This window comes from Sarcophilus harrisii, chromosome 2, assembly GCF_902635505.1.
Source record: "Sarcophilus harrisii chromosome 2, mSarHar1.11, whole genome shotgun sequence".
NCBI classification, from domain to species: Eukaryota; Metazoa; Chordata; class Mammalia; order Dasyuromorphia; family Dasyuridae; genus Sarcophilus; species Sarcophilus harrisii.
In genome coordinates this window covers 372,256,920-372,283,863 of record NC_045427.1, presented here as the reverse complement: position 1 = coordinate 372,283,863, position 26,944 = coordinate 372,256,920, and the positions used below count along the sequence as shown (strand labels likewise).

Sequence of the window (26,944 nt, the reverse complement as noted above, 5' to 3'; positions counted from 1 at the left end):
GGAACCAGTTAAAAGAGGTCATATATTTGGAAGGAGGCTGTTGAAATGGGGTATGACTGAACTGACCATAGGGAGGAGAAATGGCTTAAGGGCACAAATAAAGCTGGGAAAGCCTGAGGTAGGAGCTAAAGAAGTAACTTAGAGTGTATCTCCAAACCCTGTGGGAACCACCTTTTAACCACCACTCTCTCTCCCTTCAGGGAAATACTCATTTCAGTATGATGCTTTGTCCACAGTACATCCAAATTGAACCTATAAGCCACCAGATCCAGCTCCAAATTCCCTCTCAAGAACACCAGGGTTTTCTTACTGCTGGGGTGAATCCAGATAGTGGGGTTTGCATCATGAGGCCAGCAGCCATGTTCACTCTGTTGCCCATGACAACCAAATCAGCTTGCCTCCCTGCCTCAGGTTCTCAGTGTGAACTCCATCCCCAGGATTCTGGGAAAGTAGGAAAGGATTTCAGGGAAAGCAGAGAAGAAAAACTACCCAGACACTGTGTCTTTAAGTATGGGGAAGGGGAAGTATGGCTAAAGGAGAACACTAGTTTTTGTAGGGAGTGGCAAGGGAAAAGCAAAAGATCAAGGCCAACTCTAAAAGTGGTCCCCAGTAATCGTTGGGGGAGAGAGGACAGGAATGGAGGTTAAGTAACTTCTCAGGGTCATAAATCAAGTGTCTAAGCTAGATTTGAACTCTGATCTTCCTGACCCCAGGGCCAGGAAGTATCTACTTTACTACCCAGCTCCCCTCCCTCCAGTAATTTTTTAAAAAAAATTCAGAATTTGCAAATTATTTAACCCCAATTGCCTAAACAAAAAAAGTTATTATATAAAAAACTAGAACTTGGAAGAAACCTTGAAGATCATCTAGTTTGACAGATGAGGAAACTGAGGTTCAGGAAAAAGAAATAATTTTCTCCAGAAAAAAAGTCTGTACTACAAGTGAGACTTAAACCTAGGTCCAACACAGTGATCATCATTACATCACCCACTCTTCCATACATAAACCCTGGTCTAGATCCAAAAACACGTGAATGATCTAAGGAGGCTGAGAGAGAGGGAAAGCAGGAACATGGAAACCTCAGGTCTAGTTTGTTGTAGGAGTGGACAAGAGATATTTGCTGTAGGCAAATTAACTTCAACAATGTCAGTAGGACAGGCTAAGCATGGTGGGTCAAGCAGCACCTAAAGTCTTCAATTAATTAACTTTTCTAAATTAATTCCCAGAGCAAAACTCCATAATTCTATCTATATCATGAAGTGGTGATGGGCAGAGAATAGGACCAGGACTGACACAATCATCTTCCCACCCCTTAATTAGGGGGCTGGACTGAAGACATTGGTTTCTTCCCAAACAGGGCTGGCTGGCTTCCCTAGAAAGGGGTGGAGTAGAAGAGCGAGAGGGATAGGCAAGGCAGAAATACTAGGTGAAGAAAGGAGAAATTTAAATCCCTGAACACATTTTTGAAGGCTCAGTGAAAAAAAGAGGTGGTTATGAGAGGCCAGCAGGCAGTTTAAACCCCCTTTCCTCAGTCGCACTCCTGCCCCCTCAAACCCATCAGCAGGGTCACCTCAGCCTGGCGAGGCGGTACACTGTTTACTCGGCCGCCATGGCGTTCTAATTTCCCAAAGGGGCCAAGATTAATTAGCTAGCACACAGGCATGGAGAGAGAGGGAAAGGGAAAGAGAGGAGCCCACCACTTCCCTACCAGTCAGATGGCCTTAGATGGAGTGATTCTGAAGGTCAGAGACCAGGAGAGCAGAAACAGGAATCTATAAAAACAACTTGTACCTGAATAATCCCAGGGAGCCAGCAAGCAGCACAAGAGCGAGCATGGGGTTGCCCGGAGGAGGGGGTTCTGTCCTTGTACAGAAGCAGATAAAACTTATGAGAGCTTTAGAAATCTACATAAATGCCAGCTGCTATGATGGTGATTATTATTAAACATTTAAAAGGTGGTAGTGACAATAACTCTACCCATGAATATACTGATTTTATCAATTCAGAGATTCTTTAAATCTATGAATTGTATGTGTCTTTAAGGGACCATCTAGTCCTGACCAAGAATCTTCCCAACTTCCCACTGATGGTGGCAAAAGGGAAACAGCATTTATTAAGCACTTAATACATGTTAAGTTCTTTACAATATTATCTCATTTTATCTTCATACTAGTTCTAGGGGAGAGGTATATAACTTTTCATTTTCCAGTTGAAGAAACTGAAGCAGACAGCAGCTAAGTGATCTGACTCAGCATCTGAGGGAAGATTTGAGCTCAGGTCTTCCTGATTCCAGAGTCAACTCTCCCTTTTTTCCTCCACCTAACTAATTAATGGTCTCCTAGCCTCTGCTTAAAGAACTTTAGTAAGGGAGAACCCACTGTCTCCAAAAGTAGCCCATTTATTTAACTTTTGTGTATTTATTCCTTTTATTAGGAAACTTTTACTTACATCAAGCCTAAAACCATCTTACTCTGAAATTCCTGCCCATTAATTTAAATTCTACTTTTGAAGGTCAGAACTAAATTTTTCATTTGTTTTCCCTCTTCCATGTGAAGATCCTCCCTACTTCAAGACCACCCTCAGGTTCTCTACTTCTAAGTCTTTTCTTCTCCAGGCTAAACTTTCCCAATTCCTATATGATTATCATCCCAACTGCCACCTTATGGACACACTACAGGTCACTGATGATATTCCTAAAATGTGGCACCTAGAACAGAACACAATATTCCAGATGCAGGGTCTGATCAGGACAGAGTACAGCAATAATACCACCTACCTCATTCTGCAACCACACCTCTTTTAATGCATCCTAAAGTTAGAATTAAATTTGAGGGGTGAGGTTGTTATATCAATGTTACATTGTTGACTAAAATTGAACTTTTAATCCACTAAACAATAATAACAACACTAGATGTTTTTCAGACTATTTAACCACACCTTCTCTGTCTTATAGATTTTTTTGAGTTCTACAGGACTTAACATTTTTCCCTATTAACTTCCACCTATTTCCTGGTAGAAGGTGTGACATATGCTATCCAGGGGACAGCTCGGCTGACTTGACTTCATCTTGGGGAGCCGAGTGATGGAACATTTGCCCAGAGTCACACTGACCCAGGATGGAATATAAATAGAACAAGGCAACCAGGAAAAGAACTGAGGGCGCCCTCACTAAAGACAAGCTCTTTAAGCATCTCCCTCCTTCCTCAGACTAGTAGAAATCTGGGGAAAAGAGATAAAGGACTGCAACAATTTAGAAGGTATCTTATTAGATAATGTTCTCCCTTCTGGAAAAAATTCTAGCTCAAATATGTGGGCCTAAGCCCATGGGAGTTCCCATCTCTACAACTTGGATTTGTCCTTTTCCTGGAGAAGGGACACATGTGGATGAAGAGACCCAGGTCCAGGTAGAAGCCAGAAACACTGAGACTAGGGGAGAAAAAAAGGGAAAGAGGCATCTTGGTAAATTTTAAATTAGTCTCTCAAGCCAATTCTCACACTCAGTTTTGAAAATGTGTCCTGAAAGGTATCTGCTCTCTTCCATTCTTTCCCCCTTTCTCCTCTTTCCCTCCCTCTCTTCTTTCTGTTCCCCTTTCTGTCTTTCTCTTCCTCCTCCTCCTCTTTTTCCCTCTTCTCTCTCTCTCTCTCTCCTCTCCCCCTTTCTCTTTTTCTCCTCACTCCCCTTCTCTTCCCTATCTCTCCCTTCCTTCTCTTCTCTTCTTCCTCCCTCACTCCTTTTTCTCTCCTTCCCTTTCTTTTCTTTTCTTCTCTTATCTTCCCTCTCCCCACTCCTGCAGTACAGCAGGCCCTCACACTCCCTGACTCCTCACACATTCCCATCATCTCCCCTCCCTCCTACTATCCCTCATTCCCCAGTCTGATGGCCATCTATCATGAACACATGCATTCCCAGTCTGGCCCCTGGAGCTGGGGATGATCACACCACTGAGTTACATACTAACTCTCCCTCCCAGCTCCAAATCTCTCCCAGGTCTTAGAAAGGAGGAACCCTGGGGCACTGGTGCCAGTCAGTTCTGTCTATCTGTGTGACACTCCCTTCCTCCCCCACTCCAAGCCCAATCACCAATCTAGCACTTCTCCCCAGTTCTTCAGGCCTCCCACCATTAGATAATCAGCCCCTTTTGGAAAAAGTCCTTTGTTCCCCAAAGCCCCAGGGAGTTCATATACATGACGACTAATGCTGCACGTAGGCAGGGCAACAAATAAGCGACTCTGGGGTTGGGTTTCAGGCACAGATAGATCTGCTCCTTGGCAAAGAGGGGGCCCTGGAACAGGGGGAAAGGCCAAAGTGACGCCTCTCCTCACATGTAGGGACAGAGTAACTGCCTCCAAGTCTATGCCCCCACCATCTGCTGCAGGCCATCTGGGCCCCAGAGGTCTTAGGAATATCTCCGATGGCCAAGAACCCCCACTCCACCTCAACCTCTTAAGTCAGAAGTTGATAGAACAAGAAAGGCTGTATTCAAACCACAGTCCATAATCCAGGCCATCAGCCTGGAGCACTGGCCTCTCATCCTTCCAGTCAGGAAGGAGTCAGTTCATTTCTTTGTCTCAAATGCCCCACCATTAAAATTTCAAAACCTTCCTCCTCAGGGTGTTAAGAGAACAAATTCAATTCAATAACCATTAAAAGTCTATATAGCCTGGCTTAGTGAAGCTGCAGGTACAGAAACGGAGAAAGACAGAGACAGAGAGAGGGATAGAGAGAGGGTGAGAAAGAGAAAGGGAAGGAGAGAGGAAGGAAAAGAAGGAAATAGCTTTTGTCCTCAAGGAGCTTACATTCTACTGAGAAGAAAAAAAAACAATAAAAATGGCTATAAGTGAGAAAATACAAAACTGTTACCAAAGAAAATGCAAAGTAACAAAGTAGGGGGAGAAATAGGGAGAAGAAAGAAGGTGCCACAAGGAAGTACTAAGACAAACTGCTTTGTTAAAATGAAGTGACCTAATGAAGCTGGATTTGGATAGAACTACATGGATTCCAAAATGGTGAGGGCAAGCACTCCAGGCATAAAGCACAGCCTATATAAAAGTATGGAGGTAGAAGTAACTAGATGGTGCAATGGATAGCATACTAGCCCTGAAGTCAGGAGGATGTAAGTTCAAGTCCAACCTCAGAAACTCAATGCTACGAAAGTATGGAGGTGGAATAAAGCAATTACAGATTTGAAAGAGCTTTAAAATTCATAAAGAGGACTCTGGACAAGTCATTTAACCTCTAAGTGCCCCAGGCAACTCTATGAGACTACAGATGGCAGAACAAGTATGGTGGAAGATGTGAACTCAATGGGAAATTCCTTATGCCATTCAAAAGTCTAATTTAAAAAAAACCAACAACAGTATAAATAACTGATATATGAGATGGCAAATTCCCACAGGATAAAGATGAGCTTATCACCTATAATGTCCAGCACTAAGCTATGCATAGTAATTTTCAATATTTCTAAGATGGATGAATAGCAACATCATTTACATACAGATACTGTTCAATCAATAATAAAGCTGTATTACCTGTGAGCTTCCATCCAGAATTCCCATCGCTGCAAGAGCTGAGGTATATAGAAAAGACCAGGAGAACCAAATGCAGTCCTTGTCATCACTAACCTTTAGCTAGGCTCTGAGGATGAGGGTGCTTCTAAATATCAGCTATATCCCAGAACAAACTCTAAAAGCCTAAAGCAGGAGGTAGTCAGATATAGACAAGAACTCTGTCACTGATTCTCACCACTCAGTGGGTTTCTAGGTGAATTGGATCAACATATAGGATGTGTTTGAGATGGAGGTAGACACACTACATACACATGGTGACACTTCCTATCTCCTTTCATAACTACCACCAATCCTGGGATCATTCCACACTTTCTTCATTTCCTAGGCATGCCCCGTTTTCCTAGATTCTACTTGTGATCACAGACCTTCCCAGCCCAACTCTCTGCATTTCTAAAACTTCCAAGTGGAAGAAAGAGATTCAATCCATACTCTCCCCACCCCTCCACCGGACAAATTTCCTTTCTCCCTTAACCAAAGGATTTTGTAGTCCTAATCTCCTTCAGGTACCAGGTGCCAAATTCTTCCTTAGCTCTTTTGTTTATGTGTCTTGGTCTGCTGCACCAAAGAAGAACTGGATACCTCAAGAGGAAACAGGTCCTCTGACCACTAGAAGTCTGTGATCACTGATGTTTCAAGTGAGAGCTGAATGGCATTTGTTGGAAGATATTCTGCCTTACTCCTCAAGATGGACTAAATGACATGCGAGGATTCTGGAGCATTAAGAATGACCAGGATTGACTCTAACCCTTCCAGGTCAGATTTCCCTTTACCACATTTCTTCATTTCTACTTCTGATCCTAGAGAAATCTTTTCGGTTTTTGCTTTTATATATCACCAGTATAGTACTATACATAGTACCTTGTACATGCCAGGCAGTTAATAAATTTTAATTTTAATAGTTTTCATTGATAGAGGCGTCCCCGTGACACACAGGTACATGCTACAGTTCACATATCGGTACCCATAGGTTTATGAATGATTGCATTGGAAGGCCTGGGATTTTTCTAAGGACTGATATTGCCAGTTATTTGCCCACCTAGATCACAGCTTTCATAACATTCCATGATAGGTAGACAGTAAGGATCCCATAAAGAGGATGTGAAATTAAGTCAGAGGAAATCTCACTGGGGCAAGGTATATATATAGTGTCTTTTAACAGCAACAAACCTTCACCCAACCTCCAGGGGATCACACAGAGAACTAAGGAATGGATTTCCACCTGTGCAATCTCCTAAGCTTCTCTACCTTGGTCTGCTGCAAAGGATATTTTCCTAGGACTCCTGTCCTCCTAAGCCTGAGGTCCCTCATTGCTTTCCCTTCCCTGTGTTCTTCTCCAGATCCCTACTTTCACCCCTAAAGCTCCAATCTTTTCTCCCCTCCCAACATCATTTCTTCCCCATTCCCAGTTCTCCTCATTCCTGAAGATTTTTCTCAGCTTCTCTCTCATTGTACAATGAGCGCTTACTCAGCAGGAAAAGCCACAGAACCATTTGGCCTACTTAAGTCTCTGGCTGCAGCTCCAGGTCAAAGGGTGCCAGGGTATCAGAACACAGGGGAGGCAGAGATCTCAGGAACCACAGGGTAAGAGGATAATGACCTAGGGACTGAGCATAGGCCCAAATGCCCCATATAAGTATTTTAAGAAATCACTGCATTACCTCTCATCATTATATAGACAAGGTCTCTGAAGCCCTAAGACATGACTTTGGTAACAGCCAGAACCAAGACTACAAACTATATTTCCTAGCTCCTGGTCTAGGATTCTTCCCAAGCTTGACACCCAAGAATAAATATGGTCATTGGAAAACAACGTGGAATAGTCTATTAAAGTCTCTTTCTCCCATACACATATACATACATATTAAAAGCTTTTTACTGATACTTTGTTTTGTTTATCAGTTAAGCAAAGCAAATAACACATCTTCTATGTCTGGAAATACATGCCTTATTCTGCTCCTACAGACCATAACTTCCCTGACAAGGTACAGGAGGCATGCTTTTACTATCAGTCCTTAGAATCAAAAGTAATCACTTTATTGATCAGAGTTCTTCAGAGTTTTCTCCTTTAGATTATTATGCTAATTGTATAAATTATATTGCTGGTTCTGCTTACTTCACTCTGAATCAGTTCATGTAAGACTGCCCAAGTTTTTCTGAATTTTTAATTGCCATAATTTCTTGGATTATATTAATATATTGTTTCATCCATACTGCTACAATTTGTTTATTCCAGTTTATGGATACTGACTTTCCTTCCAGTTCTTTCCTACTATAAAAAGCACTGCTAAAATTTTTTGTATATGTGTGATTTTTTTTTCCTCTGCCTTTGACCTCCTTGGGATATAGCCAGCCAGTGGTGAGGTGATATCATTGGGTCAAAAGATATCTGTAGTTGGGTGATTTTTCTAAGCTGTTCCAATACCTTGAAATTTTACAGATGAGAAAGAAAATTGAGGCCCAGAAGTGACGGCTCAAGGATTCAGAAGGACAAATTTAGTGCTCTTTCTACTGTGCTGAATTCCCTTCACCATCATCATTTTCCACTTTAACTTCTCAAAGTTGCTATGTCAAGCAAGGAAGGAGCTCAGATTCTTACCCACTATTCTCACATCCCCTCAGGTCTCAAAGTTCCTGCTTCATCTTCCCAGTGGAATTCTCAGAACCCCCATCCTACCCAAATTCTCTCTCCCTCTCTTTCTTCTGTTCTCCCTCTCTCCCTCCTTCTTCCTCAGACTCTCCCTCTCTCTCATCTTCTCTGATTGAGAATCGCTTAGTCTCCCAATCTATCCGCTTTTTCTCTGGCCCCCAAGATTTATAATTAAGCTATCGACCTGGACACATCCAGGCTGATTAGGTAATGTGTCAGTCTGGTTCCCACATTAGACTGTATGCTTCTGAAGGCAGGAAACATTGTATACTCCATACTTAGTAGTCTTCCTGCTCATCTAGGAACCACAACACATCAAGCATTCTTTTATCAGCTGCCTGTAGAATGAATGATTGGTGAAGAGTAAAGTTAAAAACCTTGTCATCTACACCAAGAGGTGGAGGAACAGTCAGGGGCTCCATGTTCCCATGGCAATGATGACTCTCAGTCCTAGCACCTTCACTCCCCCACAGTCATCACGCATCCAGGAGACCCTCTAACCATTTTCTATAGACAAACTGGCTTGCAGAGAGGCAGGTCAAACGAAAGCCCCAAAGCTAAGACACCCTGTTTCTGAGCCAAGTCATGTGCCTTTACTGTGCCAGTTTGCTGGAGGGGCAATGGAGAGAAAACAAGAAAGCCTCCCGCCCCCCTCAACCTCCCCAGCTGAAGGAGTCAGTGAGAACCCAGAAATGTGAAAGCAGGAAGGGCTGGAAGCCAGGACTCCCAGGGCCCTATCCAATAGCAGGGCAGTGGCCTGGGAACCAGCCCAGCAGGCTTTTGAGTAGAGGGGGGTCTCAGTCACTCCACCCATATCTCATGTGGCTCCTAGAGCTCAGGAACTAGGGACTTTGGGGGAGTAGGGAATAGAGTAGGTCTGTTGTTCTCCCCCCTCCAAAAAAGCACATCCCCAGTCTGCTGCCTGCTGGGGGAGGGGGAAGGGAGGCGGGAGCCTCAGAGGAGAGCAGCCACTGTCCACACAAAGCCTGGCTGCTGGGGAAATCGATTTTCCGCTTCTCTTTCTTGATTCTTTCCTCTTCTCCACTCCCTCCCTTCCCAGCCAGCAGCTTGTCTCTCCCACTCTGTACCACCCCTCCAAGACCTGTCAACTGCTAGCAAGGGGCTGGATTTTCTCATTTTAATCTCCAAGGTGCATCAGCATGAAAACTTTGCTGTTTTGTCTTAATCTTTACCTGAGGTCATATGGTTTATACTTTCCCTAATCCTCCTATGCTTCTGCCTCCCTCACAGTGGTGGAAACTTCACCCATGGGGGGGGGAGAGAAGGAAGAGGAGGGGATGGTGAAGGAGAACTCCACAGTCAGGCTAGGAATGTCAGTCCCTATTTATTAGGGCTTACCCCCGTTCTGCAGCCTTCCCCCTCGCCACTGACCGCCTCCGAAAAAATCAGGGCTCAGCACCCAGGGAACTTGAAGGGGTATTTTAAATAACCTGCCAGGGCTGGGGTATGCATGCATGTCTGTGTGTGTGTGTGTGGAGAAGAAAAAGAGAGTGTGTGTGGGGAGAGGGAGGGAGAGAGGGAGTGTGTGTGTGTGTGTGTGTGTGTGTGTGTGTCCCCTGCTCAGCCGGAGGCGCTGACTGTGTGGGGCTGATGGGAGAGCCTGTGACTCACGTCTCCCCAAGCTAATCCTGCTGCTTCTCTTCAGCTTGGCGGCGTCCAATACTTTTTTTTTTTTTTTAACCAGAGACAGAGGAGGTGGAGGAGGACTGCTCGGCAGGGAGGGAGGCCAGATTGATAAATAATCTTTGCCTTCAGAGGCCTCAAGAAGGCCAGCACTCTGGTTGGCATCCCTCCCCTGCCCCCCAACACACACACACACACACACACACACACACACACACACTCCCTCCTTCCTCACTACTAGGTCTGGGCTTCTCCACATCTCGGCTCCCTCCTGTGGGCCAGGCCCACTGCTGTCACTCTGGTTCCTATTTCATGGAAACTCGAGACAGGAAAAGCCTATCGGGTCATCTCGTCCATCCCCTGGCAGAGCTCTTCCCCTCCCTGATGAGCAAACAGCAAGGGGAGGAGAGGGAGGAGAAAGAGGGGAGAAAATAGTTCTGTATAGATCAAATAGAAGGGGGAGTGAGAAAGGGGTAAGATGAAGTTGTGGGAGGGCCAGGGACTGGCAGCTGCTCCAGCGCCTCCTAGATTCTGAGCTGTCCACTAAATATAGCCCTGCCACCCCTAAACATGCCCCAAGCCGACTGTTTCCCTAAATCAGTCGTTGCCCACCAGAGATAAGGGACCAGAGTGACCAACTCCAAGACCTGTCCCCAATATGGCATTTTAAAATAACCCTGGCAATGTACCTAAGCAGAGGTCCAGGCCACCCTCACCCCACCCCAAACATAGGACAAGGAAGATAGGAATCCAGAACCCAAAGTCCATGCTCTGAAGTCTCAGTAAGTGGTAGTCACCCAGCATAAGTGTCATCCGTCCACTTCGTGTGGCCTCTTCCACAAACCTGGGAGCACCCAATTCTTCTGTAGCTCACAAGGAAACCTCCCCAGGCAGCAAGGGTCAATCTTCTTGGAAAGAATATCCAAGGATACCAATTGATAATGAGGCTCAACTCAGAGTCTCCCCTTCCCTAGCCAATGGTAGCAACCAAAGCTTGGTCACCCACATCCTCTGAGCATTCCACATCCCTGCCTTCCAAAAAGGTCCCCATGCTAGATTGGAGGGTAAAGTTCCTGCTCTGACAACACATCATTTCTCATATCAGGTCCTTCACAGGGCCCCTAGACCTTGAAAGCAGGGAAAGTGGATAATGTAGGGAGTGGATCTAGAAGGTTATAGCACCCCTACCACCCCAATCCCTAATTTTAGCACCTGAAAAGCTTTCCCTGGGGAAGCCTGAGGCCATCTGACACCAGCCCCTAGTCCCTAGAGCCAGACTCTGCCCTGACAAACCAGAAGCTTAGAGCCCTGACCTAATAGTCCTAGACAGAGCACCCCCAGTTTCAACTCCCACCCAATTTTGCTCACAATAAATAAAGCCACTGGTCACCCTCAGCTCCTCAGGCTCTGAACTCTTCCTCCCCCATTCCCAACCTTGTACCCCCACCCACAGGCAAAGCCTGAAATGGAAGGCTACCCTTCTCAAGAAGGTCCCAAAGGGCTTGGGGGAAGATGAGAGCAGGGGAAAGGGACAGTTTTTTCTTTGCTAAAACCTCTAAGGCCCTGCAGGGAGGTGGGTGGACAGTCCCCTCCCTGCCCGGCTGATCTCTAGCCGAACACGAACTGAATTCCCCACATGCCTGTCTGTCTTTGACAGCTAGCTCAAATACTTGGCTGCTCTCACACCCGCTGTTCCTGAGCTCTGCTCTCCACCCGCTGCCACCATTGCCTTTCTCCCTCCTCTTGCTCCCTCCCTCACTTTCCCTAGAGGTCTCAGGAGATGCCCTGGGGGCGGAGCAGGGAGAGAAAGGGGAACAGAGAGGGGTCACCACCTCAGTCTCCCTCAGAAGCTTAGGCCTAGGACAAGATTTCCACGCTGTCCGGGGCTAAGTAAGCCACGTGGTCATTGTAACCCCCACATCCCTAAGGGCCCCAGAAGTGGCTAGTTCCAGCAATGCCCAGCCATGGAGGCAAACCCAGCTAGATTCAGGAATCTTCCACTGCCCCTTGGTCCTAATCTAATGGACACTGACTTTCAGTGAGTGAGATGAGGGGCTGGCGGAGCTGGCTGTAGCACTTGGCTCCAACCCCCACAGTTGCCCCACCACCTGTGAGCCAGCCCCTTGAATTCAGCTCCCTTCGGATACCAAGCACATCCCATCCCTTACACATACACCCTCAGGAGGCCAAGCCCAGAAACAGCTGGAACCACCACAAATGGCTCTCCCTAGAAACATCCCAGGGGAAGATCAGAAGCATTCCCCCCCCCAAATTATGTCCGTATCCCCTCCTTCTCCAGTCTCCTCCACCTCTCAGAACTGATTAAGTAGTAATCCACCATCCCCACAGCCCATAACTCCAGGGCTGAGAGCACTCCAGTATGGGGGAGGCCTCTTTGAAAATGAGGACTCCCCAGGGGTTCTCCTCTGCCATCCCAGGATGGCATCAGCACTGGGTTATTCTCAAGCTGGCTACCTCCAATCCCCATCCTTCAGCAGCTCAGGATTTTAGGGATGAATGAAAGGGAAGTAAGTTCCCATCCTCTCCTCAAGAGTTAACCTGGGGCAGAACTGGGGTTTATAGGGAGGAAGGAGGGAATTCTGGAGGCCTCTTTTCTACTTTCCTCCCTAGCTCTGGACAGGACAGCTTCCCTTGGGAAAGTAGAGACCTACAGATGTCAGAGAGGAAACACTTCCTGATACCCAGCTGGGATTTTCCGATGCTCTCATCCAATGGGCCCGCCCCCAACCACCATGCACAGTCTCTCAGAGAACCACCCAAACAGTCCTTTGTCTACCCACAAATCCACTGCCATTCCCTGGACTATGGAGCCCTCCCTTCCCTTTCTCTCAACTAAGTCTCTGCAGGTCACAAAAACCAGACTGAACTTCCAGTACAATAGGAAGGATTCAAATCAGACACTAGGAAAGACTTCCCCAATGTGCTGAGCCACACAGAGTTTGCTCCTCTAGGGAGCCTGAAGTGGAGGCTGAGTGGCCACCTGGGCCGGTTTAGGAGGCAAGCAAAAGGAGAGGGGCTAACCCTTGGAGGTCTTTACAACCATCTGCCTCAGCTTTACCCAGCCTGCAATGGCTCCCCAAATTCCCATAGGGAGGAAGAGAATTGGATTCCCAGCTTAGCATTCGGACTGGCCAGCAGGGGGGTGGGAGCAGTAGGTCTCATCTCCCCATTGCACAGATGGGGGATGCTGAGGCCCCCGCGGGGAGGGAGGGGGAGTCGTCGGCAGGGAGTGAGTCACAAGGGGAGCTGGGAAGCGGTCCCGGCTTGCCCTGCTGTTGCTGGAAGCAGCAACCCATGTTTCTTCCTCATGATGGTTACTTGGGAGCGTAGGCGGGCACTGAGGGGCAGCAGGCATGGCAGGCCTTCACTCAGCCCCTCCCAGCCACCAGATCCTGCTCACCCCACTGCCAGATTGGGGGATGAAAGGGGGCAATTGTGGTGAACACACTGGCGGTTTCTCTTTCCACTTGTATTTAAAAGAAAGCCTCTATCAGAACTCCAAGTCAACCCATCCCTCACATTCCCCTTCCTACCCCGAGTCATTAGAGAAGACCAGGGCCCCATGTCTGGTTCTAACTGCTAAATCAATGTGAAGGACTCTAGAAAATTCACTTTTTCCCCTTTAAGACTCAGTTTGCTAAATGATCTCTAAGATTCCTTCTAGCTTTAATATTCCTGGAGCTTTTAACACTTGGATAGATCATCCTGAGGGGAGGTGCCACCAGAACGCTTTTCCTAGCTTAGCTAAAAGCTTTGGAGCCCTCTCCACTAGATGATTCACCCATCATTAGCCCAATTAACCAATTTCCTTCACACAGCTATGGGGAGGCAAGGCAAGTAAAGTGGGGCTCTTCTCCCCTTCAGCCCTGGTTAGCCCAGAACTGAGCCCTGCCCCCTCAGAGAGGGGGGCACTCCATATACATAAGTATCCTATACACTGTGTGGGGTACCAGTCCTAAGAAAATAGACACATACACACAGAGTCACAAAGATGGAGGAAGCTGGACAAGTTCAGGCCTCAGTGTCTACTGGAAAGCACAGGAGGTTAAACAGAAGAGGAGTAAGGAAGAAGTTGCGAGGGGTCCCAACTCTTGTCCCAGTGACTGTCCCCCACCATATCCAGTCTTCCCCCCCCCAGAATTCAAAAAAGGCAAGGATAATGAGGGACAGGAGGAATGAGACAGAAACAGCCCCCTCCCTCCCCCCCAGATCCAGAGCTGTCTTCCTCTCCTTGCCAACACAGGATCCCAAAGTGCTTTACCATTCCAGGGCCACCAGACTATTCCCAACACCTGTGGTTCATTAGAGGGGAAAGAGGGAAAATGCCCAGGGCCCTCCCACACACAGGCATACATATACGCTGGGGTTCCCATCCCCTTGGGCTGGAAGCCATCTCCATGCCCCTCCTCCCACCAGCTTCTCATATGCCAAGCCAAGCTTTTCAGGAGTCCCTCCTCATCACCCACTTCTTCCTCTAAGCCTTCTACAATGGATTCCCAACAATCCCTGTCCCAGATCAACCATTTGGTCATGTGCTGGGTAAAGAAGGGGAGAATAAGAAAATAACGAGGGCTCCTAGTCCCCCTTACTTCTCCCCCCAGTTTGAAGACCAAAAAGAAAATAGGAAAGCCAGAAAAAAGAAAGCAGCTCCCCCAGATTTCTCCTCAGACTCACTGCCTCTGCTTATACTTTTACAGCTTATGGGGCAATTTCACACCCATGATCTCATCTGAGGCTCACTAGAGGGCAGGGAATTGTCAAACCCATTTTACAGATGAGAAAACTGACATGCAAGGAACATGCTCCAGGATTTTCCCTCATATTTTCTTCCAAGTCTTTTCTTTGATTTTTCAATCCAACTCTGTTCCTTTCACCAGCTCCTGCTACCCCCTCAAAAGAAAAGCAAACCCTCCTTTATTTTAACTGCTAACTCTGTTCCTCTCTTCTCAAGGAATCCTAACAGGGATCATCATCAAGCCTCTCTATAACTAAAGCTCTTTAGGAGAAATACAACTTATATTTATATAATGGTTTGCACTCTACAAAGCAACTTCTTCATATCAATTGTGACATATGTATTATTATCCCCATTTTACAGTCCCAGAAACTGAACTGACATAGATACATGTGAATAAATTCTATGTAAGCTACCTACCATTCTCCCCACCTGCCCCATCTCCATTGGCCTAAATGCTAGATATCTGTCAAGTCTCAGCTCAAATGTCACTTCTGGGAAGCTAGATGTGATTCTTCCTCCCCTAGGGCTCTCCCTCCCTCCCCTGCATCACTACGTCCCTCTCTAGGGCACTTATCACACATGGCCTTGTTTTGTGGCTGTTTGTGTCTATTCTTTATTCCTATTACTAGCTGGGTCTTATTCATCTCCCTCCCCTGTCATCATTTCCCCCCATCCCATCCCATTACAGAGCCTAGCATGAGGCTTTATATACAGTTGGTGCTGGATGTCATATGCTGACAAAAAATGTTAACATTTACGCCCATCTATGTATATGTATACACACACATACACATTCTATGCTAGTGTGTATTTAAAAAAAAAAAAAAAAAAAAGCCTTGCGTCCAAGAATTTTCTCATTTACTACAGGGCCTGGATTCAAATTCTCCCACCGCTATTTAACGATTTGTGTAACCTTGGGCAAGAACTTAACTCTTCTGGGGTCTTAACTATAAGAAGACTGGACTAGTTGACCCCTAAGGATCCTTTATTTCTAAATCCAGGACTCTAATAATGGCCTCTTGACTTTACACTGGGCTGCAGGCCCAGACAAGAATCAGAGAAGTATGACTGGCTAGCCCCTCAACTCCACAGGGCCCTGGGGATCCAATAGAACCTTTAAGTTCTTTCCCTAACTCTTAACTAGCAGGGCTTGTCGCGTCCTGTCCTGAGTCAGCCTCCCTCCAATCCAAGGCACCTAAGGAGCAATTTCAGAAACCCAGAAAGAGCTGCTCCCTTCCTTCAAGGCAGTCCAGAGCAGGGCTCCTTAAGGGCAGAGCTGCAGGGGAAGGAGGCAGAAATTTGGGGGAAAGGACACCTAGAAAAAGAATGGGGGCTAAGGGATCCCAGGGGAACTGGTTCTTCTAAGCCAGGGAGGCATGGGCTACAGAAAGCTCTACACCTCAAGTTTCTGGTCCCAAGAAGACCCCGAATCCCATCGATGACTCCCAAAGAAGTGGCTGACAGCAGGAGGAGTGAGAATTTGTGTTTTTCATGTATGCAAATACATCAGCCTGCAAAACATGTGTTTGCATGTGTGAATGTTCACATGTGACTATGTCCAGGGTACCAGAATGGCTGGGGCCCCACGGGAGAAGGGGGGTTGGGCAGGGCAGAGAAAGGCAGTTCTAAAATACTTTGCATAGTTCTGGTCACCAGATTTCAAGCCTAGGGCAGAGCCTTGGGAAGGGGCAGAGGCAGGGGGCTGGGAGATGTTGTGCTCGGGATCCCTCCCCTAATAAGGGAACTAGGGAAAACTGGGAAACCAACTAGCCCCCGTCTGCCCAAACGAAGCCAGGTGGCTAACAGTTCCCAGAACTAAAGTTCCTTGGGGTAGGAGGCCAAGGGAGGGATGGGAAGGCTTCCCAGTGACCGACAAACCCCCCTGCACACACCCACCCAACATATGCGTGTTCACATCCACACAAGTCTTTCAAGAAAGCTGCCCAAAGGAGGGGAAAGGGGCAGGACAGTGGTTCCTGAGGCCACCCACCGGGGAGACGTGTCCTGAGGTGGCCCCCAGCTCAGTCCACCAGTTGTCCCACCAACTTCAACCCCCACCCCCTAAACACATGCATGCATCCACATACAGGAAACAAGGCCCACCCACAGCCTCATGCCTCAGAATCTAAATGTGCTGATATAATTCTGGGACTATGAGTCCCTCTCTGATTGGAAGGCCAGATTCCAGACTCCGTGAGACAGAGGCTATTTCCTGCCTGGGAGAAGGGCACTGGTTAGGCTGGGGGGCTTGTGATTAGGGGCCACGGGAGGCAGCTTCCTTGACAGATCCCCAGAAGGACTGTACAGGGAGACAGAGCTGGATTATGTCCTACTGACTAAGGTCCTCTTACTGGCCTGAATCCCTTCCTTTCCCCTCCCTCCTTTTGGGTTGCTGGGCAGGCCTGGCCCTGCCTAGCTCAAGGCCAGTGCTGGTGAGGGGGGTGGGGGGATAAATATAGAGCCATCAGCCATCCGGGTAAATTCCTGCGAGGGCTGGAGCCGAGCAGGAGAACCCACCGCTTTCAGCTCCAGGCTCTTGCAGTCTCAGTGGCCAGGGCCACCACTGCCCTTCCCAAACAAACAGAAAAATAAATAAAAACCAGCTCTCTCATGGACAGCGCAGCTGGGGGGGGGGGGGGGGGTAGAGGGGAAGGAGACAGGAAGAGGTGGACTCTGGGGAGGAGAAGCAGCTTGGACCAGTTGCTGAGGTTTCTGTTCCGGCAGGGGAAGGAGATGGCAACAAAAGGGGGGGAAGAAAGAGAGAAAGGGCAGAGACAAAGCCAAAGGGTAAGACAGATACGGGGCAATCACAGTATGAGAGACAAAGAAAGAGTACAAGGCCAGAGGGACACAACCCAGGAAGCCCAAAGGGTCTCTTGGAAGAAGCCGCCCCCCCCCATTCTGCTCAGACTCTCCCCAACTGCATTGTCTGGGGGAGTTGGGTATATATCCTGTCTGCCTGGAAGAGCCAGTGTGGCTCCTAGGGTTAACAGGAGGTGGTCTCAAGGTGTAAGGGATGCTAAGACTGCCAAGGAAGGGGAGGAACTAAGGTCCAGTCATCCATGGTAGGGAGGCAGCTGCAATGCAGGGGGAAAGAAGAGGGAGTGGGTCGCAAAGAAACTACCCCATAGAGGGAAGGCAGGGTCTTCTGGGCAAAAGCCTAAGTCCCTGGTCCCTCTCTAAAAAATGGTTTGACTAAGTTGGATTTTGGCCATTTGCTCAATTAAAAGTCTCATAAGCTGAATGAAAGCAGGAGACTTAGGCATGTAGTAGGGAGGATGATGGTCTGTCTGTCCTTAAACCTGGGTCTAATTATTCTGTCTCCAAGTCTACCCCCAAGTTCATAGCACAACAGAGACCAAAGAGTGGAAGAGGAAGGGAGGAACCGGTAGCCAGAGGGTTTCTCCAGAAGGGCTGAGAGCTGTGGGCATGCTCTCTGGCTTTAATATTATTTCTCTTTTCCTTCTTGCTGCAAAGGACAGGGACGAGGTGGTTACAGGGGTTGGTGGGGGGGGGAGCTCTGGGGGATTAGTAATGGGATGGAGAGACCTTTACAGCTCCGTGAGCTGATCTGTAGGCAGCCCTGCATTTTCAAGCTGTCTCCAAAGCTGCCAGCAAACCTCAGGGAGGCCAGGCCGCCTGTCAGCCCAGCCACCGAGGAGCCTCCTGGGGAGGAGGAGGTGACCTCCAGCCCTTGCCTCCCCAAATCTCCTTACAGACTCCCTGTCTGTCTCAGGGAATGGATTGAGGCAGCTGACCTCTCCTGGCTCAGTCTGGAGCCTGGGGAAGAGGAGAAGATACTCCAAGGAATTGTGAGTTGGAGAAGAACTGAGCTTTTCGATTTTCACATGGCACATCACCCCCACTGTTACCACCTTCCACAACACTTTCAGAGAAGCTTCCGTGTGTACAACCTGTGACGCCCCTGACCCTCCATGAGTTTACAATCTAGTGGAAGAAAAGGTACTTACCCAGGAAGTGTTAATATTAGTATGGGATCTAGCTCAAGGCTATGGATTAGGCTAGAAGTCTAACAGGCAGTGCAGTCAGCGAGAAGAGTTCAGGAGTGGGATGAAAACCAGTGAGTACTCCAGATCACAGCCACAGAGATCCAACCAACCCAGGCTGTGAGCAGAAAAGATCCATCTTCAATCAAAAGTTTCCTATTCCAAACCTCCAGGTTCCCATTTCCAAGATGGAGAGATTTAGGAATGGGGAGGCAGCATGGTAGATAGATATTCAAAAATCTCACTGTTTAGAAATATAATTATGTGAAAAATGGTAACTGGCTTCATTCCAGTGAATATATGTAGAAAATAGCAATAATTCAAATAATGTGACTGTTTCAGGGCACTCATCTTTCCCACAAATCAGTCCCCACATAATAAAAAAAGATCACTGGACTTAGTAGTGGGGTGCCTTGAGTTGGAATAGCCACTCTTGACACTAGCTGCATGACATAAGGGATGCCATTTCAACTATTTGGCTCTCAATTCCTTCATCAATAAAAGGAGAGGTATCCCAGGTTTGTTGTGAGGGAAAAACTAGTTATCATTGCTAACGGGCCAGGAACCAGCCATAATGACTTCCCTAGCCAGGTATATCTCTGCCTTGTCACCTCGTCACCTAAGTCTGAGCAAACTATGACCAGGGTCTAGAGGGTTAATCCTCCCCAGAGATCTCTAAGCACTAGCACAATCAGTCCTTCTGGGGAGGGCTTTGATTCCAGAATGGAGGCCAGCATGGGAGGCAGGAAATGAAGAAGAATTTGAGATCTAATTGAGCTGGCTGGGGGATTAAGCAACAGAATGCAATTATAGGCACTGGAGTTGAGCCAGAGGGGCAGGGTTAACACCCTGAGTACACCACAGGCAGGAGCCACCAGGTGACCAGGGCAATGGGGGGCACTGATCAATGATTTCCACTCCAAAAAATAAGCTGGAGCCAAAGGGAGCTGATGGAAAGGGATCCCTAGCCCTAGGCTGTCTTTGCGGAACCCAAAGAACCCACAGAGACATTTAGTGAGAAATTCCTGGTCCCCCCCCTTTAGTAAAGGGAAATTATGGGCAGCCAATATCCCAGACACAGACACAGACACAGCCACCCACACCCCTGGGAAGTCACACAAAGACAGGAGAGGCCCTCAGAGGGTAAGGGTTCATCTTTACAAATTTAACACTACGCCCATCTTATACATATGCACACATGAGTAAATCGCAGGTATACCCACTAGCTGGCAGGTGCATCCATAGGTGCATATCTGTGATGTTCAGACATTCTTAACCTGCAGACACACACAACCATGGCCTTATGCTATTGCATGGCTTCTTGGGGGTGGGGGTAGGGAGGGAACCCAAACCTATGACCTTAAAATCCTTTTATTCCTGTAATCACAGGCTGCCAAGTCAGTAGATAAGTACTGTCAACCCACAGCCCCAGTCTGGCTTCCAAAATTCTGGGTGCAGGAAAAGGTGTCAGCAAGAGGACCAACCCCACAAAGAGGAAGTTGGAGAGGAATAGTTAGCAAGGGAAGGGAACAAACGAGGACTATGAGTGCCTGGGAAGGCAGAAGTCTAAGACTGAGGAGCCCAAGCCAGGATTTCAGAAAAGGCTGGGGAGGAATGGGGTTCCCTTATGTAGAGACACAGGAATTCCCCAAAATGTACATGTGTACAAAGACCAGAGTCTGCACAAATACGCTTACACTTATGAATTAGCACAGACCTTACTTTGACACATCTTTGTGAATAAATGGAAAGGCACTTATTGGATATGGATTGGATATTATATGCAAAACACATTTAAAAAGATATACATTTAGAGACATACAAACACACTAGGTTCAGATCTCTTATACTGCCCTCCTAACACACAGTCTCACACTCACACCCTTTATCACAGCCACCTCTGTCAGCTGACAGTGGATCTGCGTTTAGACAGGTGAAGATACCGAGGGAAAGGGAGTCCTGATTTTTCTCTAGGGAATCAGGATAGGAGTCTTTCCCAGTTATATATTGAGGTGGGGTTGGGTAGACCTGGTTTTTTTGGGGGGAGAGCACTAAAAAAAAAAAAAGAGAAAGCAGGGGGAAAAAAACTTGAGCGGGATATTCTTGCTGAGCAACAGAGCGTGAGTAACTGGCGGAGGCTTTTCGTGGTCTGGTGAGTCTAAGCTATGAGCTGAGTTTAACTATTAATACACTTAATCAAGGATGTCCCAGTGCGCCCTCCATACTCCCCCACCCCTTCCATACACTGAGTAAGAGGGGGTGGAAGGAGGGGAGGTGTATGGAGAATTCACTAGGATATCTCCATACACTGATAAGATGTATAAATGTGGAGGGAAACATCTGAAATGGAAAAGCCTCATGTTCTGCCCCCAACTTCCAGGAAATTGGGGTATGTCTATAAATATAGAGACCTATGCGTGGGAAGGATCTCACTGCCCAGTTTCTTAGGGGCAATTCAAGCAACACTCCCCAAACACAATAACCTTTCCTGAGAAACAGTATCTCAATTATCTTATACGCCGCCAAACTGGGAAAGCCTACCCCTTCTAAAAAAGAGACACCCTTCTGACAAAACTTCAACTTCCCTAAAGTCTAATCCCAACCTAATTATCCTTCACCAGTTTTTCCATCTGTCAAATGGGTAGAAAGAGGCTATCATTCAATATGTGAGGACTCAGGAGAAAATGGGGAGGGGGAGATGAGCAAGAGAGATGGACTTCCGGCCCCCTTTCACCCACTGGAGCAGGACATTCCTGGCTTCACATGATAAAGACCTGCAGCCCATAAATCAACAAGCTTTGTCCACGGACTGTTAGGACCTCAACCCAATCACCTGCTGAGCTAAGGAAAAACAACATCCCTAAATAAATATATAAATAGGGTGCTGTGGTTAAAACTCTCCAGCACCAAAGAGAGGGGAATAAAGTGCTGGGGGCAGAGGGAATAATACATTCGGGCCCCACCATGTGGGGCTCATCTACCATCAAACTAAAAGGCATCAGGTTTCTCAAAGGCAGAGGAGGACCCTCAATCAACCAACCTCCCCTCTGCACAGGTGGAGGACATCCAGCCTTCTCAAGCTCTAAGAAGATTTCTAGAGCACCCTCCAAACCACCTAAGGGGCGAGGGGAGTGGGGAGTGGAGAACCAGAATAAATTTCAGCCCCTAAAAAGGAATACCTCCCCCCCATCAGTATTAACTTTATTCTTCACACCCCTTCAAGCCCCCAGTCCTCCAAGGAATCTTCCTGTTTCTCTTCCGTAGTAAAACCATGAGGCAGAGAATGTTATGTCAATATTGCCCCCCCCCCCAAATAAGCAGTCAGCAGACAGACCTAGTTCAATCTCCTTTGCTTTCTTTCCACAATCCCTACAGAACTCAAGCTCTCTGTTCCCACAGCAGAAGTTTAGGGGACGGATGCCTCCTCCAAACTCTGGCCAAGTTTCGGGTGCTGCCCCCGGTCCTCCCACCCCACCCCCGAGGCCATACCCAATAACGTCTCCCTGGAATGTCACCTCCACCGGGCTAGTCGATAGGGGAAGAAAGACTGGAGGCCGTGTGTCGCCCCCCGCCCCGCCCCCTCCTCCCAGCCTGTCCGCTCCGGTGCCGGGCTTGGCAGCTGTGCGAAAAAGCTTCAGTGTTCAAACGGCCCTCCCCGAGCAAGCCGGCACCCGAGCGACTCCAGCGTGGCGCTCTCACATCCCCCGCCAGGCGGCCTCAGCGGAAAAGTTGAAAGAGATTCGGTGTTTTGTAGGCAAACCCCAGCGGGAGTTGGGGGAAAGAGGGGAGGGGACCCCAGGAGGTCCACCCCCATTCCCAGGCACACTTCCTGGACAAACTTAGTGGGGGTGGGGAAGGTCGGTAGGGGCCTGAAGTAGGAGACCTTTCTCCCCGTTTCAGAGTAACCTCGGCAGTCAAAGGGAAGGAAGACAGAGGTCAAACCCTCGGTTCTCCCAGGCGACAACCCCGTAGTCCTAACAAGAACCCTTACACTTGGCTCTAAGATCCCTCACGGTTCCGCAGGTGCCTGAGGCTCAGCCCAAAGGCTACTCAAGATCCAGGGACAAAAGAGGGTGGGGTTATAACTGGACTTTCAACCCAGCTGGCCCAAAGTCTCACTCTCCCTTGGGGCCTGGGTCATTAATTTTTACTCGGGTTGCAAGTTGCCAAAAGGCACCACCCCCACTCTTCGACCCCCCCCCCATAGCAAGTTCCTCATACCCACCCCCCCACCTTGAGTTCTTTTACACCCTGGGAAATGAAAATCGAAAATATTTTTTTTATTTTTCTATGGAAACCTCAATGGTTCTGACAGCTCTTAGGGTTTCCCCCCCTTCCCACAGCTCCTAATTACCCCTAAAAAGGACAGCGTTTGCCATAGTTCAACAAAGCTAAGTCCATGATCGGACAGTGTTCCCTGCGACCCTCTTCAACAGAAAACCAGAGTGTATTGTATGTGTGTGTGTGTGTTTTGGGGGTACTACTTTCCCAGAAAAAAAAAATTTAATTCCTTCTGGGGTGGGTTAATTTTATATAGACAATCCCAGTCCGAAGGGGTTAAAGTGAGACCGGCCTTCCAGATGCCTTAGGGAAAGGGGGGAGTGAGAAAAAGCAAAAGGGAACACAGCAGGAGCTTAATAAATGCTTGTTGACTTGCCTCGCTTGGAAGTCTAACGAACCAGATTGCTACCAGGAAGGTGGGATGGTGGCTGACAGCACTCCCTCTGCTGCCCCTTCACAAGTGAAAAACCTACGCTGCTGAGGGGTTTCTCATCACCCTTCCTTCTTCCTCCCGCCGGGCGCGTCTCCTCTCATCCCTTCTACCCACCTTCTACGTCTCTGCTAGTCTCAGCACAGCAGAGCACGGTACGGCACGGCCCGGCACGCCGCACAGCACAGCCCACGCTGGTCGCTAGAGACAGCCCTTTACACAGGAGAATCCCAAATACTGGGATAGACGAAGGGAGGAAAAAGAGGCGGGGGAGGGGAGGGGGTAGAGAGGACAAGCGGAGGAAGGAGAGGCAGACACGGGCAAATAGTTTGAAGGGGGGGGAAATGCCAAACTTGATCAGCCTGCCCAGCACCCCGGATCCCGGTGGGGGCGACGACGCGGAATGAATAGATCTAAAAGTATTCCGATCCTCGCAGGACCCCGATCCCAGCCAAACGCCGCCCCCCCCCCACATACACACTCCGGAGGTTGGGGGGGTAGGGCGGGAAGAGGAGCAGCCACGCGTGGCCAAGGGCGCCGGGCTCAGAGTTAGCCCCCCACACACACCCCAACCTGGAGCCAAGAGTACTGGGGGGGGGCGCGAAGAGGAAGGGAGAAAAACTAGGAAACGTGAAAGGCCAAGCCTTCTTCATCCCCTATGGTCACAGAGGCCCCAACCCTCCCTCCGCGCAGGGCATGGGCACAGGGCACCGGCACTGGCGCCAGCCCCGGGAGGAGAGAAAGGTCAGCAGCGAACACCAGGCTTTAGAAGGGGCACAGACTCCCTCTTCTCAAGACTCAGAGATCCCGACCTGCCCTAGGTCAGGGACACCCGCCAGGCTGAGGACCCCTGTGTCTCCCGGGAAACACCGCCTCCCACCCACCCCGCCCCCCACCAGGGGAACCCCTTTCCCAACTCCTCGGAGCGCAAGGCTGACCCCAACTGGGAGAGGGGGGCAAAGCCGTACCCAGCCCCCACCCCAGTTCCGCGCCGCAGAGTGGTCACGCCCCCCCCCCCACCCCCGACCCTAAAACCCCGCTTTTTGTCTGGACTCAATGATCTGCGACCGAGCAGGCAGCAGCCCCGGCATCGCAGCGCAGTACTAGCCGCTAAGATGGTTTCGAAGGCGGGGGACTTGGGCCCAGACCTCTCCCGCCCCACCACAACCTCCTGGGTCCAAGCTCCCCACACCCCAAAGGGGAGCGGCCCCCAGCTCCCGACCACCGACCCCCGCCCGCGGCTCTCCGCACCTGAACTTCGGGGAAGCGAGAGCCTGCAAACTTTCCGCCGACTTCCACCCAACTCCGGCCCCCCCCTACCCCAGTCCACTTAGCCTGCCCCAGGGGAGACGAGGGAGGGGCAGGGGGAGCCCAACCCCCGGAGGGAGGGAAGGCTGAAGGGGCGGGGAGGCGGGGGGGGGGGGGGCTCTCCGGAGCCGCCGCTGCCGCCGCCAACCGCGAGAAGGGGGGGGAGGAGATGGAGGGAGAGGAGGACGAGAAGGTGGGGGGTGCGATGGGAAAACAGGGGGGAACTGTAGCCGATCAGCCGCCGCCGCTCCGGGCAGCAGTAACAGCAGCAGCAACAGCAGCAGCCACCTCCTCCGTGCGCACTGTCGCCGCCCGGCTTAGCCCAGGGAATCCAGAGCGGCAACAAGAAAGGCGGGGAAAAAAAGCACCTGCCCCCCTGCCCGCTTCCTCTCAGCCTTTCCTCTCCAAAAATTAAAAACAACAACCTAAAAAACCCAACTAATACTCAAAAATTGCGAAAGGAGAGGATGGGTGCGCGCGGCGCCCGTCGCCGGGTGGGAGCTTAAGAAGCAGGGCGCATGGCCCCGGAGGGGGCGATGCAGACTATGTGCTGGTCCCGGGGCTCCGCCGGGGCGCTGAGGATGCAGTGGGGCTCGGCTGCCCCAGCTCCCTCCCAGTGCCGCTGCTGCTGCCGCCGCCGCCGCCTCCGCCTCTACATCCCAGCTCAGCCGCCGCCGCGCGCTAGCTAGCTTGCTCGCCCGGGCTGGAGCTCCGAGCACTGAACGCTGCCCGGGGGCTGCAGGCAAAACCCGGACCGGACTCTTCCCACTCCCTTCCTCCCCCTCCTCTCTCCCCTTCCCCTCCCCTTCTCTCCCCTCCCCTCCAACACTCTGGCCACTTGGACGCCGGGCCCCGTCGCCGCCTCCGCCACTGCCGCCGCCGCTGCTGCTGTAGCCGCGGCAGCAATCTCTCTCTCTCTCTCTCTCTCTCTTCTCTCTCTCTCTCTCTCTCTCTCTCTCTCTCTCCTCCCTCCCTCCCTCCCTCTCCCTCTCTCCCTCTCTCCTCTCTCCTCTCTCCTTCTCTCTCTCTCTCTTTCTTTCTTTCTCTCTCTCTCTCTTTCTCTCTCTCTCTCCCTCCCTCCCTCTCTCTCTCTCTCTTTCTCTCTCTCTCTCTGTCCTTTCTCTTTCTCCGCCTCTCTCCTTTCTTTGTCTCTCTCCCCTTTTTCTCTTTTTTCTCTCTGTCTCTGTCTCTCTCTCCTCTTTCTCTGTCCTCTTTGTCTCTTTCCTCTCTTTGCCTCTCTCCTTTCTTTCTGTCTCTCCCCTTCTCTTCTCTCTCTCCCTCCCTCCCTCCCTCCCTCTCTTTCCCTCCCTCCCCCTCTTTCCCTCCCTCCCTCTCCTTCCCTCTCTCCTCTCGGTCTGGATTCTCCCTTGCGTTTCTCACGAGTTTAGCTAACGCTTCTACAACTTTTGAGAAATATATTTATGTATACCATATATCCATATGCACACACATATAATACTGCTTTCTTCTTTTATTGGAGAAGAATAGGGAAGGGGAGAACAGATTGGCTCTGGGCTTGAAGAAATTGGTGCGATTCATATAGATTTCCCTCCCTCTAACCCCCAATGTACTCTACTGCAGAAGGAATGGCAAGTTTGCATAAGACTGAGCTGAGTCTCTACTCTTATAGAAAAGAATAAAGTTTTATAAGATAACCCTAAGAAATAAGACTTCGCTGAACATAAAAAGTGTTTCACAATATAAGCAGTTATAATATCTGTGTGGTCTTTGCAAATCCTAGAGTCTTCAAAACTAAATAAATGTGTATATTAATTGGGTGTGGTTTCATATTAGACACAACCATAACAAATCAAGCAAACATTTATTAAAGGCCTACTATGTGCTAGGCACTGAGTATATACAAAGACAAAAATATAACGGTCCCCAACCAGTTCCCAAGGACCTTATGCTCTTTCAATTTACCCCAAACTGAGCTGGGGAGAACCTTTAAAATCAGCATCTGGTTTTAAGGAAAGTGAGAGGTTCTTGGCCAGACTTTGAACTCAGTCCTACTTCACTAATGGTCAAAGCTTACTCACAAATTTCCAGGACGTTGAAAATTATTCATCTAATCTTATCCTCCAGTGTTTAAGGCCCTCTGTGCATCCTTCCTCTCTTCCAGTAACTCTTCTTACTGCTAAACTACAACTTAAATGATAATTCCAAGAGCATTATATGAGAGAATATTTGTTTTCATTATCCATGCTAGTGAGAGGATGGGACACAAAATCTAAAATACCAGATGAGCCAAAAATGGCTTCTCTGGGATTATGGAAAGTTTTCAGTAAATTTCTTCTAAC

The 26,944-nt window shown here is 48.9% G+C and overlaps 2 protein-coding genes across 5 annotated transcripts in view; one reads left to right on the top strand and one right to left on the bottom strand.

Annotated features, from left to right (window-relative positions):
* The window catches only part of CXXC5 (CXXC finger protein 5), a 51,132-nt gene extending 26,435 nt beyond the window's left edge, over nt 1-24,697 (bottom strand). For 3 of the 4 annotated variants that reach the window (XM_031953378.1, XM_031953376.1, XM_031953380.1), the window contains exon 1: nt 24,588-24,695. The gene's annotated coding sequence lies outside the window, so the exon portion shown is untranslated. Of the gene's footprint in view, nt 1-24,587 lie in introns of all 4 variants that reach the window. The other variant, XM_031953381.1, reaches the window with a different exon arrangement.
* On the top strand, nt 22,043-24,670 carry LOC116420997 (extensin-like). Its single transcript, XM_031949306.1, has 2 exons — nt 22,043-22,375; nt 24,158-24,670. Exons 1-2 carry the CDS (start codon nt 22,043-22,045, stop codon nt 24,668-24,670), a joined length of 846 nt encoding a protein of 281 aa, XP_031805166.1.
* Nucleotides 24,698-26,944: the final 2,247 nt, after the last annotated feature.

What these genes read in the sequence shown, in the direction of transcription:
- LOC116420997 (XM_031949306.1), top strand. Translation starts at nt 22,043, where the DNA reads ATGCCTCCTCCAAACTCTGGCCAAGTTTCGGGTGCTGCCCCCGGTCCT. An exon ending in TGAAAGAGATTCGGTGTTTT is followed by an intron (nt 22,376 to 24,157) that starts GTAGGCAAACCC and finishes GACCTGCCCTAG; the next exon opens with GTCAGGGACACCCGCCAGGC.